The sequence below is a fragment of the Mauremys mutica genome, chromosome 2, assembly GCF_020497125.1.
Source record: "Mauremys mutica isolate MM-2020 ecotype Southern chromosome 2, ASM2049712v1, whole genome shotgun sequence".
Taxonomy (NCBI): domain Eukaryota; kingdom Metazoa; phylum Chordata; order Testudines; family Geoemydidae; genus Mauremys; species Mauremys mutica.
Window position 1 is genome coordinate 120,584,086 of NC_059073.1, and position 18,807 is coordinate 120,602,892.

At 41.5% G+C, this 18,807-nt stretch overlaps 1 protein-coding gene across 1 annotated transcript in view; it reads right to left on the reverse strand.

The window, feature by feature from the left end:
• Nucleotides 1-18,807, reverse strand: part of CDYL (chromodomain Y like) — a 194,400-nt gene that overhangs the window by 10,329 nt on the left and 165,264 nt on the right. The window contains exons 3-4 of the mRNA XM_045007988.1: nt 6,993-7,249; nt 6,096-6,268 (exon numbers count right to left, since the gene is read on the reverse strand). Coding sequence (XP_044863923.1) covers nt 6,096-6,268; nt 6,993-7,249 — 430 coding nt within the window. The remainder of the gene's footprint in view (nt 1-6,095; nt 6,269-6,992; nt 7,250-18,807) is intronic.

The window sequence follows — 18,807 nt, forward strand, 5'->3', positions numbered from 1 at the left end:
TCTACTCCGGGTTCCAGCCCAGGGCCCTGTGGACTGCAGCTGTCTAGAGTGCCTCCTAGTACAGCTGCACGACAGCTACAACTCCCTGGGCTACTTCCCCATGGCCTCCTCCCAACACCTTCTTTATCCTCACCACAGGACCTTTCTCCTGGTGTCTGATAATGCTTGTACTTCTCAGTCCTCCAGCAATACGTCTTCTCACTCTCAGCTCCTAGTGCCTCTTGCTCCCAGCTCTTCGCCTGCACGCTACAAACTGAAGTGAGGTCCTTTTTAAACTCAGGTGCCCTGATTACCCTGCTTGCCTTAATTGGTTCCAGCAAGTTCCTGCTTGTTCTGGAACTGCCCCTGTTACCTTACCCAGAGAAAAGGGATCTACTTAATCTGGGACTAATATATCTGCCTTCTAACACTCTCCTGTATCCACCTGGCCTGACCCTGTCACAGTATATAGTTGTAAATAGTTTGTTTTTCCTTGCAGTTAGTAGAGTTAGTGTAGTTTTCTCCCTATTTGGAGGACAAACAGCCCCCCCCCCCAATACAGGGACTATGCCTTGTCAGGCTGGCTGGCTTCAAGAACTGTGCATTGTGCCCATGCTCATTTTTGGTGAGTGATGAGCAGTAACACTGCTTGTATTGCCTCAGAGAGGCCCATGTTGCCATCCATTGCAGCATTTGCAAAGTGTTCCAGGCCTGAATGCAAGGGGCTTGAGAACATCACCACAGGAAGTTCCTCATGGAGGAGGCCATGTACCCGTGTGTGCATTCAGACCTGGAACTGGCAGAACTGGTGGTGCACACCTCCCCCGCCCCCCCAATAACCGGTGACCAGTGCTCCTCCAAGCACCAGATCCACTGCTACCCAGACTGTCGGAGAAGCCTCGCCACGAGGGGGAAAAACACAGCCATGGCCACAAGAGCAGATCCCCAACCAGGACGCAGTGTTCACTCCCTGAGCTGTGCCAAGTCGGGTGAGAAGTCGCGCATTGACCTGGCCACTCCACCGCCTAAGGATCCCAAACTTGAAGGTAAGGCAAAGAAGAAACACGATCCAATGGTACTGTTGGCTTCACCAGGGCCCACGCTGGTGCCCTCCCCATTGAGTTTGCCACCCATCCCACCAGCTCACCTAATGCCGTCAGGACCCTCGGGGCTACCCCACACCTCCGGTCGCCTAGACCCACTGCTCTCTACTGAGGTCTCTGCTCCTCTCCACTCACCCATGGGACCCACTGATAGGCAGAGACCCTTACTTTGGGCCTTACAGGCTGCCTCGTGATCCAAACTGGGACCGTGGAGCACCCATCTCAATGCCTATCACCCATCCCCCGCTCTCCCTCTTGCAACCTCCATTTACGAGGAAGACAAACTAGACGTTGAACCGGTCCTGCTGGTCCTGACTATGGCCTCCTCTTCCCTGGATGAGGCGCTTATCCCTGCCTTGCTCTCCCCACCTGACAACTACTGTCAATACAGACACTCCTCAACTTATGCAAGCGTCCCGTTCCAGAATGCCTTGCATAACTCAAATTTTGCATAAGTCAGAAACGTATACCCGGCAAAACAAACAAACAAACCCTCCTATTTCTAGCTTATGGAACTTTTCCCGTAAGTGTGGATTTGCGTAAGTTGGGTTTGCGTAACCCTGGTGCTTCTGTAGCAGGAACTGCTCCAGCGGGTGGCAATGGCTCTGGGAATCCTGGTGGAGGAAGTCCAGGACACACACCATCAATTACTGGACATCCTCCAACTGCAGAGACCCTCTTGCATGACCCTTCCTGTCAACGAGGCTATTTTACAGCCAGTTCAAGTGGTCTGGCATATCCCTGCCTCCTGTGCTCCCACTCCCAACAGGGCTGAACAGAGATACTTCATCCCCGCCAAGGGTGCAGACGTGCTCTTCACCCACCCATCTCCCAACTCTCTAGTGATCCACGCAGCAATGGAGTGGGTCCACCAGCAACCCCAATGCTCCACTCCCCCGGACAAAGTGGCGAAAAAGATTGACCTGCTCAGCAGGAAGGTCTACTCTTCAGCAGGGCTCCAATTTCACATCGTGAACTACCAAACTCTGCTTGCAAAATATGATTTTCTTAACTTCTCAAAATACGCTGAGTTTAAAGATCAACTGCCAGCAGACAAGCAACAGCAGTTCCAAATTCTCTTGGATAAGGGAAAGCTCAAGGCAAAGTTGGCCTCCAAGTTGCTGTGAATGCGGCCGACACAGCCTCTCAGTCATTGGCAACTGAGGTTGTGCTTCGCAGAGTTCTGTAGTTCTTTGGTTTCCCGCAATAGGTCCAAACCACCACTGAAGACCTCCCTTTCGATACATGAAAACTATTCAACGAGAAAAATTGGATGAATCCCTCCATTCCCTGAAGGATTCGTGAGCCATCCTCCACTTCCTCGGCATCTATGCCCCAGCCCTGAGGTGCAGGTAAAAACAATTGTTCTGCCCCGACCACTCGCCCCCTACCCACCGTATTATCAGCAGTAACAGGAACCACAACGTTGATGTCAACAGTCACACAGGCCACGATATATGGCCTCTGCCACAACTACCTCCTTGACCCAGCAGCAGTCAAAACAGCAGTTTTGACACACTAGTCAAGATTTACAAACCACTCCCGATTCCTACCGCGCCACCCCATATCATCTTAGGGGGCCGTCTTGCCCCATTCTCCCACAATTGGGGCAAGATCACCACGGGTTCTGGAGGTCATCTATCATGGAAACGCCATAGAATTCTTCTTGTTTCTTCCTCATTACCCTGGGCCCCCTGGGGGGTCTCATCCCATCAATCCCTCCTCTAACAAGAAGCCGATGCTCTTCTCCTCAAGGGCACCATAAAGCTTGTCCTGTTTCACTACAGGGAATATGGCTTTTACTCTGCATACTTCCTCATCCTGCAGAAAGGCAGAGGCTAAAGACCTGTCCTGGACCTCTGAGTACTCAACAGATTCATTAAGAAATCCAAGGTTTGCATGGTGATGCTTGCATGGTTTCACGTCTCACTATGCCATTGTCCTGGCACCAGCTGCAGATGCAGTTATACACTGTGTTGTACTCCAGATCACACTTCCTCACACCACCTCCATGGTGATCACTTACCTGTAACAGAAGGTTCTTTGAGATGTGTGGCCTCTATTTGGATTCCAATACCCGGCCTCCATCCCCTCTGCTTTGGCCTAGACTACTTAGTAGTAAGAGGGATACTGGAGTGGCATCAACTCACACATCCTATTATAGCCCCGGCTGCAAACATGAGGATGATGCATGATGCACATGTGGGTCAACGGGCACAGCTACGAAAACCTTCTAGCTCCGGCACATGGCACGCCTGCGCACCTACATTTGAAATCCAAAATGGGACCACACATTTCAAGGAACCTCTAGTTACAGGTAAGTAACCTCCTCTTTCTCAAGACAGAAGGGGGTCTGACATTAAAAGAATTCTGTGGAGAAACCTGCTGATATTAAAAAAGTACCTATATTTCCTTAGTTTGATTTTCTTTCCACTATAAAAATGAAAAAAATCTTTTCCTTCGAACAAAGCCCTAAGAGCCAAGAAGTAGGCAGCAAAGTGCCAAAGCTTTCTTTACGATGTTTTGGAATGCACAGACTAGCTGTTACTCCTTTGCTGTCAGAAAGGGTGTTACCTGGTGAGTTTAAGACAGGATTTGAATCTAAGGTATTTTCTAAAGCCTCCTCATCTCAGGAGGAAAATATGAGGAAGGCAGCTTGGCATGGTAGGGAGAGGGAAGACCTATTGGTCCAGTATGGTATCTCAGAATCTGATTAAGGACTTGTCCTATCATACGGTGGTCCCTGACTGGTATGAACATCAGTACAAATTCTGAAGGAAAACACACTGTTCTAGGCTATAAAACACTTCTCCTGGTCACTGTGTTGCTCGCTATCATTTTCATCAGAGGATTCAAAACTTAGTCACAAGCGAACCATTATCTTATGTTATTGCTTCTAATTTGGCTTTCTTGGAGGAGCAAGGCATCTTAAAGTCAGTGAACTCAGCTGAAAACACTTTTGGCTATGTAATACATACTGACTACAACAGCTAGCCAGCAGACTGGGCTCAGAAACAGTTTAACAGAAGAGGGTTTTAGAAGGCTGAGCCTATATGCCCCTTCCTTAGAGCAAAAAATCACTATCTCAGAGGGAAGGGCAGAAAAACTGTCTTTTAGGGTTGGCATTTCTACCCCTTTTATCTAATTAGTCTCAGTCACGTTGTGCTTAAAGTTCATGATTCCAGAACAAAAGTTGTAATAGATTTTATATGGCTTAAATAAGGGAGAATGGAGATTGCCCCCCTTCACCTCGATGGTTTTCTCCAATTTTCAGCTGGTAGAATTGTACAGGAGCTCCTTTTTGCTTCATAATTAAAAAAAATGAAGATAAAAATGTTTGTAAAAATTTGAGAATTTGGGTCATAGCAACCGTGTTTCATCAACATAATGCAGTTGTTGGAAAACAACGAACAGTCCTACTGTAGTTAGGTTATCGTGAGCCTTCTATTACCTATTCTTTCTTGTAATATTTTAATGCTAAGTAGGTAGGGAGTTCCTGTATTTTGACACCTTTTGTTTTCTCTTTGCATTTCTGTAGCTTCTTCTGCTTGCCCATGTAGAATAAACATTGTATTGAAACTTCTTATTTCAGCTATTCAAAAATCTCAGAATAGCAGGCAGTATCAAATTTTTTCCTCACTAAAAGATAGAAGGGCAACCTTTAAAACCAAAGGCCTGATTTAACACCCATTTAAGTAAATGAAAAGATTCCCACAGACTCTAATGGAAGATGGATCAGACCCAAACAGAGCTTAAGAATCTGGCATCAACAGTATTTTCTTAGGAAATGTTTTAAACTAAAAGAACTCACAAATACACCTACATTTGTAAGGTCAGGCGTTCCCAGTGTTGAGTGATTTTTAACCCCGGATGCTCCTGCTAGACAGAATTATGGGAAAACTTTTGCACTACTGGTGAAACTGACAAAGAAACTCTATTTAAAAAGAAGCTAGTTCTTGGAGAGTTAGGTGCTAAATACCTTTGAGGAGCTGGGTTTAGAACTTGTCTCCTGGGAAAACTGACAGGAATAGCTATTTCTATTAGACAATAAAATATGACCTGAAGTGGATTAAGTTAAAACTGGAAAAAGACACTCTTATTCTAGAATAAAAGAGTCCAAACAGGGAGTAATTCTGGAACAGCTATAGCACTTTAAATTCTCACTCTACCTTTTCTAGCCATAATTCCCCATGTAGGCAAGCCCTTATTAGCCACTTGTTTCAAACGGCTTCACCACTTACATAATCAATGAACACATGAAACCTTTTATCTTTCTTCAAGAAAGCCAAGAGTGAATTATGAGCATTAGTTCTTCTATCTATATTTTTGGATATTTATGCTACATGTAAACATTCAGATAATCAAAATGTAATAGGAAATCAGTTTACAAGTTACATGGGGAAAAATATCCTTAAGATATTATAAGAGGTACACATTAAATGCCTCTAATCCAGCACAGGCACAGTGTCCATCTCAGCGGCATGTTTCTTTCATGAAAAATTATGCTATATAAGACAATTAAGTTCATTTATTTAAATATGGAATTTGACAGCTAGCTAGGATGTTGCTCACAAAGATTAAGCCATCAGTTTAGAATGTCTGTCATTCTACCTTTTTTATATGGACTTTGTTCAATCTATTCTTTCAGCACATTTATATATTGTTTGTATTGCTTTTGAACAATACATTTAAAATAATCTTTGAAAAGCATTTCTCAAGTCTGCGTTGTTTATATTAGGGACACTATCATGCTAAGTTTTTATCAGACAGGGGCTCTAATTCAACATGGCAAAAATGGAGTAAAAAGCTATGAATAAAATGTAAACTTGAACAGAAAGGTACAAGTAATATAAACAAGTTATGCACACTGTATATTATCACAACTGAACGTCTGACCACACTAAATTCCTACTGAGAAGAATAGTTAGATCTTTTATGAGATAAATTAAAAATAAACTAGTTTAGACAATGAAAAAAATCAACACTTAAATGACTGAAAACAATTTTACATACCTAATAGCTTCTGCCATCTTAGTGCTTTCCCTTTTTCTATCATCTGTTAAACGTCGTATAAAATAAATAAAATCAAGACCACAGCAGAAGACACTACCAACTGCACTGAGCAGCACAAGTTTACTGTCATCTGCAGCTGCTGTATTCAGTGCACTTTGGACTTCCTTCATTACCTGAAAATCAGCAGGAATTAAATTCGTCAGACTCTTTGTATTGTGTTATTAAAAAGTAACAAACTGTTGTTCTTTTTTGACAGGTCTGAATCTGAACTTTTACATTCCTGTGTATTCCCTAGTATCTGGGATACTTGCAAATTCTGCTGCAGTTGTTTGTTTAAACACATTCAAATTTTTCATTGTCCAAAGGAAAAGAGAGTCTAATAATGTATGTTAAAAATGTGCAGATCACAAATATGATTACACTGAGATAATGTAATCATTACGAAGAAATCCAGCAATCTGCATCTGTTGCTACAGCACTCTCTCAGTATTTCTGTAATTTGAACACCAGGTGGCATATGCAACCAGTTCAGAAAAATGACTTGAATTTAGGCTGAAGTTTATTTCAAGTCGCACTTAATAAACCACTACGTTTATTATGAAAGGCTGCAATTCTAAATATTCAGATAATGTAGTGTATTGTACAGTGTTAATAAATAAAACTGAAATATACTAAGATTCAGATATTAAAAGGCAAGAAAGTATAATATTTACATATTTATAATACTTTAAATGCACTAGTATGACTTTTCTGGAACCTACTGAACTATCAGTTGTTTTTTCATATTTCTGTGATTAATAATAATACTGTAATTATAGCTGTTGAAAATATTTGTACAACCACCCCCAAAAAGCAAGCAAGCAAACAAATCAAACCACACAAAACAAACATTCTAACCTCTGGATTTAGTGAGTTGTTGTCAGATGATTTTGTTGATAGCAAAACATGCGTGAATCCGTCTTGTTTCCTGACAACAATGTCTCTATACCGGTAAGCACTTTCAGTTTGTCTCACGCTGAAACGTAGCCTCTTGTCAAAAGGTTGGTCTCTCCTATCATCAATAAATCTCCGTTTGCTGGCTGTCACTCCTGTTACAGATGTTTGTATGTTGGTTGTACCGTTGGCTGCTAATGCTTCAATAAAGGTGGATGTACCTGTAAAGAGTTTGAAACAACAGTGTTCTATTAATTTAGTTCTATAGCTGGAAAATCTCTTATCATGGAGACATGTCAGTCAAAGCATACTATGACAACATACAAAAACAAGTGCCTTTGTTCTCTGCCATTTGGCAAACATTTAAAAAAACCTGTACATGGAACCAAACCTGAAAGCAAAATACTGCAAAGGATGAAATACCTGAAGCATGAATTTTAAGGCTATGAGAAAAGACATTTTTAAATGGGATAAATTTTGCCCATTCTTCTTTTATCTGATTATTCCTAAAACTGGAAAACTCTTTACTTGGGGACCCTACCAGTAGTGCAACTAAGACATTTTTAGAAATATATTAAAATAAAAGAAATGACAAAGATGCACTACCTGAGGCAATTTGCTTTTCCCCTCCTCTAAGTGGCCTAAAATTTTCAAAACCACATACAGAAGAGAAAGTGAAGGGCTTTGTTTTAAGCAAAAGTGGGAGCTCAATAAACTCCTGATCAAACTCATACCTTTGACAAAAATCAAGTAAAAGAGTTGGACTAACAAGACCATATAGAGTATATGAATGTTTATAGAAAGGTAGGAACAGGGAACACAGGACAGTCTTAGTGAGAAAGACACAGAATCAATCTCTGAAGTGAAAGGGTATAATGGGAGACATGGAAATATGGCCCTTCTTGACCTACATAATTTTTTCCATTAATACTTTGCCTTTCTGATCTTGCTCAAAGTGATCTTAGCTTAACAAAGAGAAGATTAACATGTGACTTGATTACAGTCAATTAGTACCTACCTGGGAATAAAATATTTAATAATGGGGCTCTTCATCTAACAGGATCCAATGGCGGGAAGCTGAAGCTAGACAAGTTCAAACTGGAACTAATGTGTACATTTTTAACAGTGAGAGTAATTAACCATTGGAACAACTTACCCAGGGTCGTGGTGGATTCTCCATCACTGACAATTTAAAAATCAGTATTGCATGTTTTCCTAAAAGATCTGTCCTTTATATGGGGATTATTTTGGGGAAGTTCTATAGCCTGTGTGACACAGGAGATCAGCATAGATTATCACAATGGTCCCTGCTGGCCTTGGAATCCGAGAGTCTATGAAAATTTTAATTGGTGGAATTTCAAAGAATGCACGTGAACAAGCCACCCAGAGAGTCACAGAAAGTATCAGTTTTCTACATTCCATGTTGTGAATGTAATATTGTCTAAATTAACATTTATGGGAGATGCAAAGAACATTATGAGAGATATTCATGTCCAGTAGATAAAGGACTGAGCTGACACACCTTTCAAGATCCATGGGTCCCACACGTACCTATCACAGCATGTGGTGTACCCTCATCCAGTGCACTAAATTTCCCATAACAACTATGTGGGTGAAACCAATCACTACATTCTTGCAGGAATTCACACAGAAAAATGATAAGACAAAAACATTGTATCACCCATGGGCAAATACTTTTCACAAAACGATCACTCCATAGCTGATCCCTCAGTCCTCGTCCTCAAAGAAACCCTGCACAACACCTTAAAAGACAAGCCTTAGAGCTTGAATTCATAACTTTGCTAAACACTAAAATTCATGGTCTTAATAAAGACACTGTGTTCATGACTTATTACAACAACCTTTAATCACTAACCTCCCTTTTTTGTTCTATGGCAGCAGAGGTGTTAATGGGCCAGTTCATTTCGATTGGTCTCTGGCAATACGTGTCAACGACTTATGCTAAACAATCTGTTCCACCTGTAGCTCACACTTTGAGTACTTTTCCCAGACCTGAAGAAGAGCTCTGTGTTGCTAGAAAGCGCATCTCTTTCATCAACAGAAGGAGGTCCAATATATAGGTGTCGACTCCGTGCTCAGCACCTATCAGCCACAGCTGTTTGGTTGCTTGATGAGGAGCTTGGGGGAGGGTGGAGAGTGATGGACGGGGACCTTGGGGAAGGGGTGGAGCAGGGGAGGGAAGGGGTGGAGCGAGGACAGGGCCCCGGGGGAGGGAAGAGGCAGGGCAAGGGCAGGACTTGGGGCGGAGCACCCCCAGAGTAAACTGGAAGTTGGTGCTGGTGGTCCAATAAAAGATATTACCTCACCTACCTTGTCTCGCCAATAGATAAAGGGACAGTTCTCAGTAGAGATTTGCATGTTGCCATCTGAAACCTGTGTAAAGCTGCAATTCAAATATGAAGAGCAGAAACACTGGAAAGGTGTATTACCAGCCGAACCACGGATCTGATTTTTTTCATACTTTCATGTTTAACAAAAGATGAGAGCCCATTTGTCAAATATTTAAAGATTAACTATAGCCCTGATCCCCCAATGGGATCCCCAGGACCCATAATTGTACATATTATAGCTTAAAGATAGCTAAAATGAAACTTATAGACAAGCCTTAATAAAAAACAAAACAAAACAAAAAAACCCAACAACAACAGTGGTGGATCTTGTTTAATTACTATAATTTCCCTTGGAATAATTCATCCTGTTTAGCTGAAGTAGCTACATGAGATATTTAAAAACTGTGACTAATGTATAGTGCTGTCACTTTAAAAGAGTATGTGTGGGAGACCTGTGGGTCCCATGAGGACATTATGTACATTTACCTAAATAGTTTGCTACACTATTACTGTAATTGGGATATTTACTTGTTATTTTTGGCCAGATTTGAATTAGGAATTACACTGCACTAATAAAAAGATCTTTCAAATAAAATAAACCTTGAGAGCGCATCAGTTTCTCTAACATTTACTTTGTTACTTTTCTTTTTCAAACAAACAGAACCCTTAAAAAATAAATGTAGTACTTAGTATGTAATGCATTTGCAAACAAAAGTACTTCTAATTAAAAACCCTATAAGATTATTAATTATGTAAATTGTCAATTCAATTGAAAGATTTTATTTTACTTTTTAATATCTTTTGTATCCTCTGAGTTATAGCATTAATAATCTACTGCTCTCTCTCTATAACAATTTGTATGGAGAAGATAAAGAGAATCCAAGGTTTTCCACAGTCATTTAAAGGGAAGAGATTGAGAATGGTCCACAAACTGAATCCATTTTTTTTTCAAAGAGGATAGAGGGAGGAAAGTAATGTGGAAGATTGATGTTATTTTATGTTGTCATAGAAGATTCACATTTGTTCCTATATTTTCCAGTTTATCAAATTCTCTTTCACTTCAGCAGAATAAATAAAACTTAATAATGAATACTAAATGTGAAATTGCTTGTAGGAGTTCACATCAGATATTTTTCTCTTTTAAAAACACAACAGGATGATCATAGTTCTATAGAACAAGGGCTCTCAACCTTTTTCTTTCTGAGGGCCCCGCCACCATGTTATAAAAATTCCAAGGGAGTGGGGAGGAAGGACTCAGAGCTTCAGCTGCGGGGGGGCCTCCGGGCTTCAGTGAGGGGAGTGTGTGTGTGTGTGTGCAGGGCGCCTCAGGGCTTCTGCCCTGTGGGACTCCAGTGCTCTGACATCCTACCCACAGGGTGCCAGTGCTTGGGGCTTCATCTGCAGGATGCCAAGGCTCAGAGCTTCGGGCTTCATCTGCAGGGCACCACAGCTTGGGCTCTGAGGTTTCTGCCCTGGTCCTCAGCCAATCTAACACTGATCCTGCTTGGCAGACCCCCTGGGGTCCGCAGACTCGCAGTTGAGACCCGCTGCTAGAACACAGTATTCTGTTTTTCATTAGCAACTGAAGATGAAGTGGCATTAGCTTTTGCAATGGTTTGGTTTTCATTATGAAGGGTAAATCAATACAATTCAAATCACCTCTACTTTGAGACTTAGGAGGTCATGACAGAACAGCAAAACATTACAACATTCAGGAAAACTGTAGAGAACTTAGGTTTTTGCTCATAACTTATACTACTAAAGATGTCCTCTTGCATCAAATAATTGCTTTAGAGATTTTAGAGGCAATGAGATACTTAACATACACCCCGCCCCACAAAAAAAACCCCCAAACCTCAAGCCTTCTTTGTCAAGGTAGACCAAGATATAAAGGTCAAAGAGCAATTTCCCTGATTATCGGACAACACACATGAGGAAGTGCACACATATATTACAGCACTGGATGGTAGGTATAGTTCAAAACCTCAGATAAAATACAACTGGGCAGCTATACTTAAATAGAAGGAGATCTATGGTTTAAATCAGTGGTTCTCAAACCTGGGGCTGCCGCTTGTACAGGGAAAGCCCCTGGCGGGCCGGGCCGGTTTGTTTACCTGCTGCGTCGACAGGTTTGGCCGATCGTGGCTCTCACTGGCCGCGGTTCGCTGCTCCAGGCCAATAGGGCTGCAGGAAGTGGCACGGGCTGAGGGATGTGCTGGCAGCCCTTCCCGCAGCCCCTATTGGCCTGGAGTGGTGAACCGTGGCTAGTGGGAGCCGTGATTGGCCGAACCTGTGGACGCGGCAGGTAAACAAACCGGCCCGGCCTGCCAGGGGCTTTCTCTGAACAAGCAGCGGCTCAAGTCTGAGAACCACTGGTTTAAATAGTCGTCCACTTTTAATCTCTGAAAAGCAAACAAACATTCTTACTATATTAATGGACCAGGGCCACAAATTTGCTGACTTAAGAAAAAAGTGCGTATTTTTCTGGCAAGGAATTTCAGCCAATTTCTTTTAATCCAAAAATTACATTCATAGATCAAGAATACTGGATCAGTATCTATTAATACATGTTGGTTATAGGACCACCACAGCACATGCTGGACCTTGACATTTAGTGTACAGTTTCTTGTGGCTTTTAGTCATAAAACTGAAGAAAAGAATTACAGAAATTCAGTGTAAAGCAGTACATTATGTCAAGTAAAAATACACACGCATTAGTCAAGTTACACCACAGTCCTGAAGTAGTCTCAGATTTTTGTTACAACAAATGAGCATAAAAAAATCAAACAAATATACCATGGACAAATCTTAGAATTGTATTTGCATAATTAACATGAGATGTCAGTCACTTAGTTCCAAGTAATTTAATACCATAATAATATTTAAACCACAAATTCTGAATTTGTTTTTCACCAAAAGGCAGACAGAAAGATATTCTCGCCATTTCAATTCTTTGAAAAATATATTAGAAAGCATTAAAAAAAAAAAAAGCTATGGACCTCCACTAAAAATCAGGGCTTGAAATATTCATTTATCCAGGACCAGTATCAACGTATACAGAATTAAGTTTTCATTTAAAAAATTTCTAAACCTGATGGGTAATTGTAAATGGAGTGTTGCTTCAGTGCTGTCTCTGCAGCTTAAAGCTTTGCAATGCAAAGGCAGAGTGAAGTTAACAAGACTATCAGTTTCACAGCTACTGTTCAGAACTTGGCAGCAGCAAAGAACCTCCTAAGAATCACCATTTTCATTCAGCTGCTGCTGACAGAAAAACTATGAGCATCAGCAAACCCAGGCACAGGTGTTATTCATGGTGAAAGATGACCAAAAATACAGAAGTTGGAAGGGGACAGAGTAGCAGAGATCTCTTCCCCATTCCTTGCTCTTATTTTTACCATAGCCAAGAAACTTTGAAGTAGGGACAAAAGAAAAAACTCTCCCTTTGTGCTATCTATTGGGAGTGGCAATTGAAACACTTCAGATACACCGCGACATCGATATAACACGAATTTGGATATAACGCGGTAAAGCAGTGCTCTGGAGGGGCGGGGCTGCTCACTCTCGTGGATCAAAGCAAGTTCAATATAACACGGTTTCATCTATAAACGTGGTAAGATTTTTTGGCTCCCAAGGACACCGTTATATCGATGTAGAGGTGTATCTGCTAGCCAGAGAGTGATACTGAACATAAGAACCAAAAGAGGATGCCATGACCGTGCTCAAGGTAAAATCCCAGGACTTTCGTCCTTCATACCAGCCACTGGAAGCCCCTCGACCTTGCTGGTGTGGTGCCATCCCCTTTCATATCCATCTCTTGCCTTGTAGGTTTACTTATATGGCTGGCTAGAGTCTAGTATTTTTCCCGTGATTAAAAGCAAATTAAGAATGTAATAGAGGACACGCATATAAATATACAGTAACACTGAGAGCCAATCAATCTTTTTTTTCCACACAGTAATTTTCAGTACATACATACTGCAGAAACTAAAACTAAAGGGAACTGAAACAATTAAATCTGAATAAGGATTTTGTTAATCAGAAACCCTCTTTTTGAATAACTGAATTAAGAATCCAGGACAAACACCATAATCACTAAGCTTTTTAAAAAAACTATTTACACAAATATAACTATTTCTGCTTGAAACTTGTGCAGTATTACCATATATACTTGTCCATAAGCCAAATATTTTTGATAAAAAAGTGAAGCATCAAAGAGCGGGGGTCGGCTTATAAACGGCTCTACATCAAAATTTGATGATTTCAAACTCTATGGAATTATTGAATTGAATATCTAATACATTGTCGTTTTGTTTACCTGGAGCATCCACCACAGGCATGGAGCCCCTCAGCTTCCTGTGGCCGCGGTTCGCCGTTCCCAGCCAAGGGGAGCTGCGAGAAGTGGTGCCACTTCCCGCAGCTCCCATTGGCTGGGAACAGCAAACCGCGGCCACTAGGAGCTGAGGGGCTCCATGTCTGCGAACTCTCCAGGTAAACAAAACGTCCAGCCCACTAGCGGCTTACCCTAACGGGCCAGGAGTCAAAGTTTGCCAACCCCTGAAATATAGGGTCGGCTTATGAAAGGGTCATATAGTTTATGCTATTTTTACCTATCCATCTTGTGGGGTCAGCTTATAAACAAACGGGCTAATGAACGAGTATATGCGGTACTTTTAAAGTAAAGAATCTTAGCTTTCCAATGACTGCAAGAAAATCCGAGAAACCTGTGTAACTTTAAAGATGGGCATGTTTAAGCACAGATAAGCAGTTTTCCAAAGAAACAGAAACTGAGTGGTAGGCATGAAGGGCAGTTGTGAAAGACTGATGTAAAAAAAATTCAGTGTTAAAAATAATCCTTGTATTTTATGTTAAACGATTGTTTTGGGGGAACACAAACAAAAACAATTCTCTGACTATACTTGTATCATTTTACAGCCCGAGTATGTGAGACTCAAACACCCAGCTCTCCAACTCATGCTGCTGTTACTAATGCTCCTCTTCCTCCAAGAAAGTGTTCTTTTGCCCCAGGCCCGCATGCATCACCAATCCACAATTTTACTCAGGTCACCATTAAACATTTTCCATTTTAGCCTTGGGTAACTAGATAATTACATGTTGGTATCTGAAATATTCCCTAGACCTAGTATACAGAATTGCGCAAGTACAGAGGTAACATGATCCAATCCCAGATTGGAAAGCATTATGGGTGACCACGGTGTGTACACGGTCCACTTTCTTTCTTCCTTTTCCTGTCTTATCTATGTAGACCGAAAGATCTTCAGGTCAGGGACTCTCTCTTACTAAGTGTTTATAAAGAGTTTAACCCAATGGGGCCCGATCTCAAAAGGTGCTATTGTAATGCAAATAAATAATACTATATCCCAAAGTCATCTTTCTGCCTATGCTTTCTTCAAAGTACTTGAATAAATTACAAAGTAAATACTTTTTTTAAATAGTGGAATATTTGAATAGGTTCTAAGAATTCGCTCAGCTGGTTCCACAAACCACTCAAAAATATATCAGAAGCTATCAATACCTTGCACAGCCTAAGAAACCTTCATTGTATGTCTGCAACATTTTTAGTTTAAGAAAGCCTCGTTATTTATAATGTTTAGTCTCCAAATGTAACAGTTTTCCTTTAATATGCCATTACAAAGCAACTTGTATAAGTGAAAACAAAATGAAATTATGTTTTTATTGTATATTTTTTGGCAAAAATCAATGTTTTGTTCTGGAAGAGTGATCAGCAAAAGTTTGTCAGTCATGTGTGTAAATACAGTTTGTACTAATACGTGTATTGTTCCAGCATACTGATATTGGCATAGTGCACAAAATACCTATACTACCAGTAATATTCTGAAGGAACCGCATGTTAAAATACAGCCACCAAACAGAAGAGAAGCTTGAGATGTTCATCCCAATCACCTCTGTCAAAGACAACTCACAAAAATACTCCTTCAAATTATACAAAGCTGAATATTGTATTACCTTGTCAATCCACACTCAGTATAGCTTTCAGAAACAAGGTGTAAAGATGGGCAGCAAATGGATGTTTCCAAATTGTGTTGTCTCCTTCCTTAATTATATTGTTGAGAAAGTGTTTTTGTTTAAACCCTAATACATACCCTGGTCCCTCAGCCATTCTTTCTGCAAACATACCACCTAGAACCCCATACATTGGATTTGTCACAGAGTAAACGGGAACATTTTGTGAGAGCACTTTATAAAAATAGCAGCAATTCCTAAGTAAATATTACACAGTTAAGATAATCTTTCACTGGCTGGATGAATTAATTGGCCATTTCCATCTTAATTTCTATGGAATTGGTTTCCTCAGGAAACATTATGGAAATACACGCAACAGATTTCTTTTCTCTGTATGTTCTGTATGGGTGTGAAATTTAAACAACATTACTGTGGAATAAAGCGTTTTCCAAAGTCTATATTTTTATAAAGTATTACTTTTGGAACTGGGTGAAGACAAAGTGAATCTTCTTTTACACCTACACTTAGAAATATTCTCCAGGCAGAGAATTCTGATTCATGTCCTGCACCAATTTTTATTTCGACTCACATGCCATATTTAGAGTATTAGGTTCTGTATCAGGATGCAATACACTAGTGTACAGACTCAATGTACAGGTGGGAAATGACTTTCTCTCTGATTACATCACAGTATCCATATAATATGTTCACAATTTTAATGATAGCAGCATTATTGCTTGCCTTTGCTATCAGTATCTTGTAGCCTATACTGCTGCATTTGCTGTTTATTGTCATTCCTACTCAAAACAATAATGAGAGCTATGTGCATATTGTAGAAATAAAAACAGTCTATTTCCACTCATTTCTCTGCTAGAAAGGAGGTTAACCAGAGCTTTCCTGAACACCCACAAGATAGTCATCTGGCAGAAGACGTACATCATTTCCTCACTCTAAATTTAGATCAGAGTTTGGGCATTTTAAATTACATTGGTGGAAATAACAGAATTGAAACAGTTACATACTTTTTTGTTTTAATTAAATTACCATACAGTATATTAGACAGACACTTAGTAGTATTATGCCCATAAAAACAGCAGGACTGATAGTATTAACACAGTTTGAGAATGAAGTTCTTAAAAATTGACCTGGAATAATTTTACTAACTCAGAAATAGAATTCTACATTTTCATGAATAAGCTACTTAATGACTTCTCTACAAGTTATTTTACATGAAAAATAAACACACCTCTAAGAATTGTGCCTGCTAGATTATCAAAATGTACCAATCACTCATTGTACAATTCATGTATTTTCAAATTTTAAAGAGAAAATAAGTAGTCCAAATTGTTCAAACCACAAGACTTCTGCCCTTTACTAATGCCAGGAAGTCACGTAGGCAATTTTTCACCTCTCTTTTGCTAGTTTTAGACTTACTGTTTGGCAATTTAGCTGAAACAAGAGATTTAGAACAGACATGCCAAACCTGCGGAAAAAATGCAGAAATTGAGCTTGTTTTTGGCTTAATTGGCATGTGAGTTGCTTGTTGGCTAGTTTTTGGCTTGTAGCTTGTTGGCCTCCCCTTTTTTTGGGGGGGGGGAGGGGAGATAGGCTCCTGGCAAGGGACAAGGGGGGAAGAGAGTCAGGGGTGCACAGCAGGCCCACCATAGTCCCAAAGTGCACGCCGGGGGGTTCTTAGGGACTGGCTTGTTTTGGCCTTGTTTTGAAATGGGATTAGCTTGATTTTTGGCTTATTGTGAAAGTCGAGGTGCTTATTTACCGCATGCAAGTTGGTAACTGTGATTTAGAACAACTATCAAAATACTATTGGCTATTCCAAAAAAGAGTGTATAATCATTACAAGAAATCCCACCTGTATGTCACAGGTAAACACTTTTGGTCCATATCACAGTGTATTGTAAATACTTCTGACATTTGCTCTCCCAGGAACAAGAATTATACCAGGAGTTGTTTCTCATCATATGGATAAGATTTTAATATAGAGACTATGAGTGAGATTCTCATGGTTGCTCCAGCCTCTGGGTAAGAAGCAGTTGTAAAGTGGCTCTAAAAGCCTTAATGTGCCAGGGAGAGAATTGTAGTGGGTGTGGCAGAGGGTGGGAGGGATGGTAAGGGGTGGAACAGCGAACAGCAGAGAGGCAAACAGAAGGAGTTTGCCTGGGAGTTCGCCTGGAGAGAGCTCTTAGAAGGAAGAGACCATGGATGCTGAGCAATCCGCCGTTGTGACCTGCACAGGATGCGCCATGTTCGTCTTCCTTCCACAGGATAGGAGCGACTTTGTCTGTACCAAGTGCAAGCTGATCTCCATCTTGGAAGAGAAGATTCAAGGTCTGGAGAAACGAATAACAACCCTGCATTCCATAAAAGAAAATGAGGATTTCCTGGATAGACGTCAGGATCAGCTGCAGCGGGCACAACTTTCTGAAGATTCAGAGCAGGCTACGCAGCGGGGACAGAAGGCCAGCGAGGATAAGTGGCGGCATGTGACTTCCAGAAGGGGAAAGAGTACCAGAAACATCCATGTACCAGAAACACAGATACAGGTGAGCAACCGTTTTCATGTTCTCTCCACAGGTATTAGTGCAGAGAGTGGAGTGGATGATGCACCTGAGGGAACAGAGCAGAAGGAGACTCCACTGATTGGAAGGCATGAGATGCACCTTCCTAGGGATGGGGGTTCCACGACCACCACTCCCAAGAGGAGGAGGAGGGTGGTGGTGGTCGGGGACTCTCTCCTCAGGGGGACTGAGTCATCTATCTGCCGCCCTGACCGGGAGAACCGAGAGGTGTGCTGCTTGCCAGGGGCTAGGATTCACGATGTGACGGAGAGACTGCCGAGACTCATCCAGCCCTCGGATCGCTACCCCTTCCTGCTTCTCCACGTGGGCACAAATGATACTGCCAAGAATGACCTTGAGCGTATCACTGCAGACTACGTGGCTCTGGGAAGAAGGATAAAGGAGTTTGAGGCGCAAGTGGTGTTCTCATCTATCCTCCCTGTGGCAGGAAAAGGCCAGGGTAGAGACCGTCGAATCGTGGAAATCAACGAATGGCTACGCAGATGGTGTCGGAGAGAAGGGTTTGGATTCTTTGACAATGGGATGGTCTTCCAAGAAGAAGGATTGCTAGGCAGAGACGGGCTCCACCTCACGAAGAGAGGGAAGAGCATCTTTGCAAGCAGGTTGGCTAACCTAGTGAGGAGGGCTTTAAACTAGGTTCACCGGGGGAAGGAGACCAAAGCCCCGAGGTAAGTGGGGATGTGGGATACCGGGAGGAAGCACAAGCAGGAGATTACAAGAGGGGAGGACTCCTGTCTCAGACCAAGAAAGCGGGACAATCAGCGGGTTATCTTAAATGCCTATACACTAATGCAAGAAGCCTGGGGAACAAGCAGGGAGAACTAGAAGTCCTGGCACAGTCAGGGAATT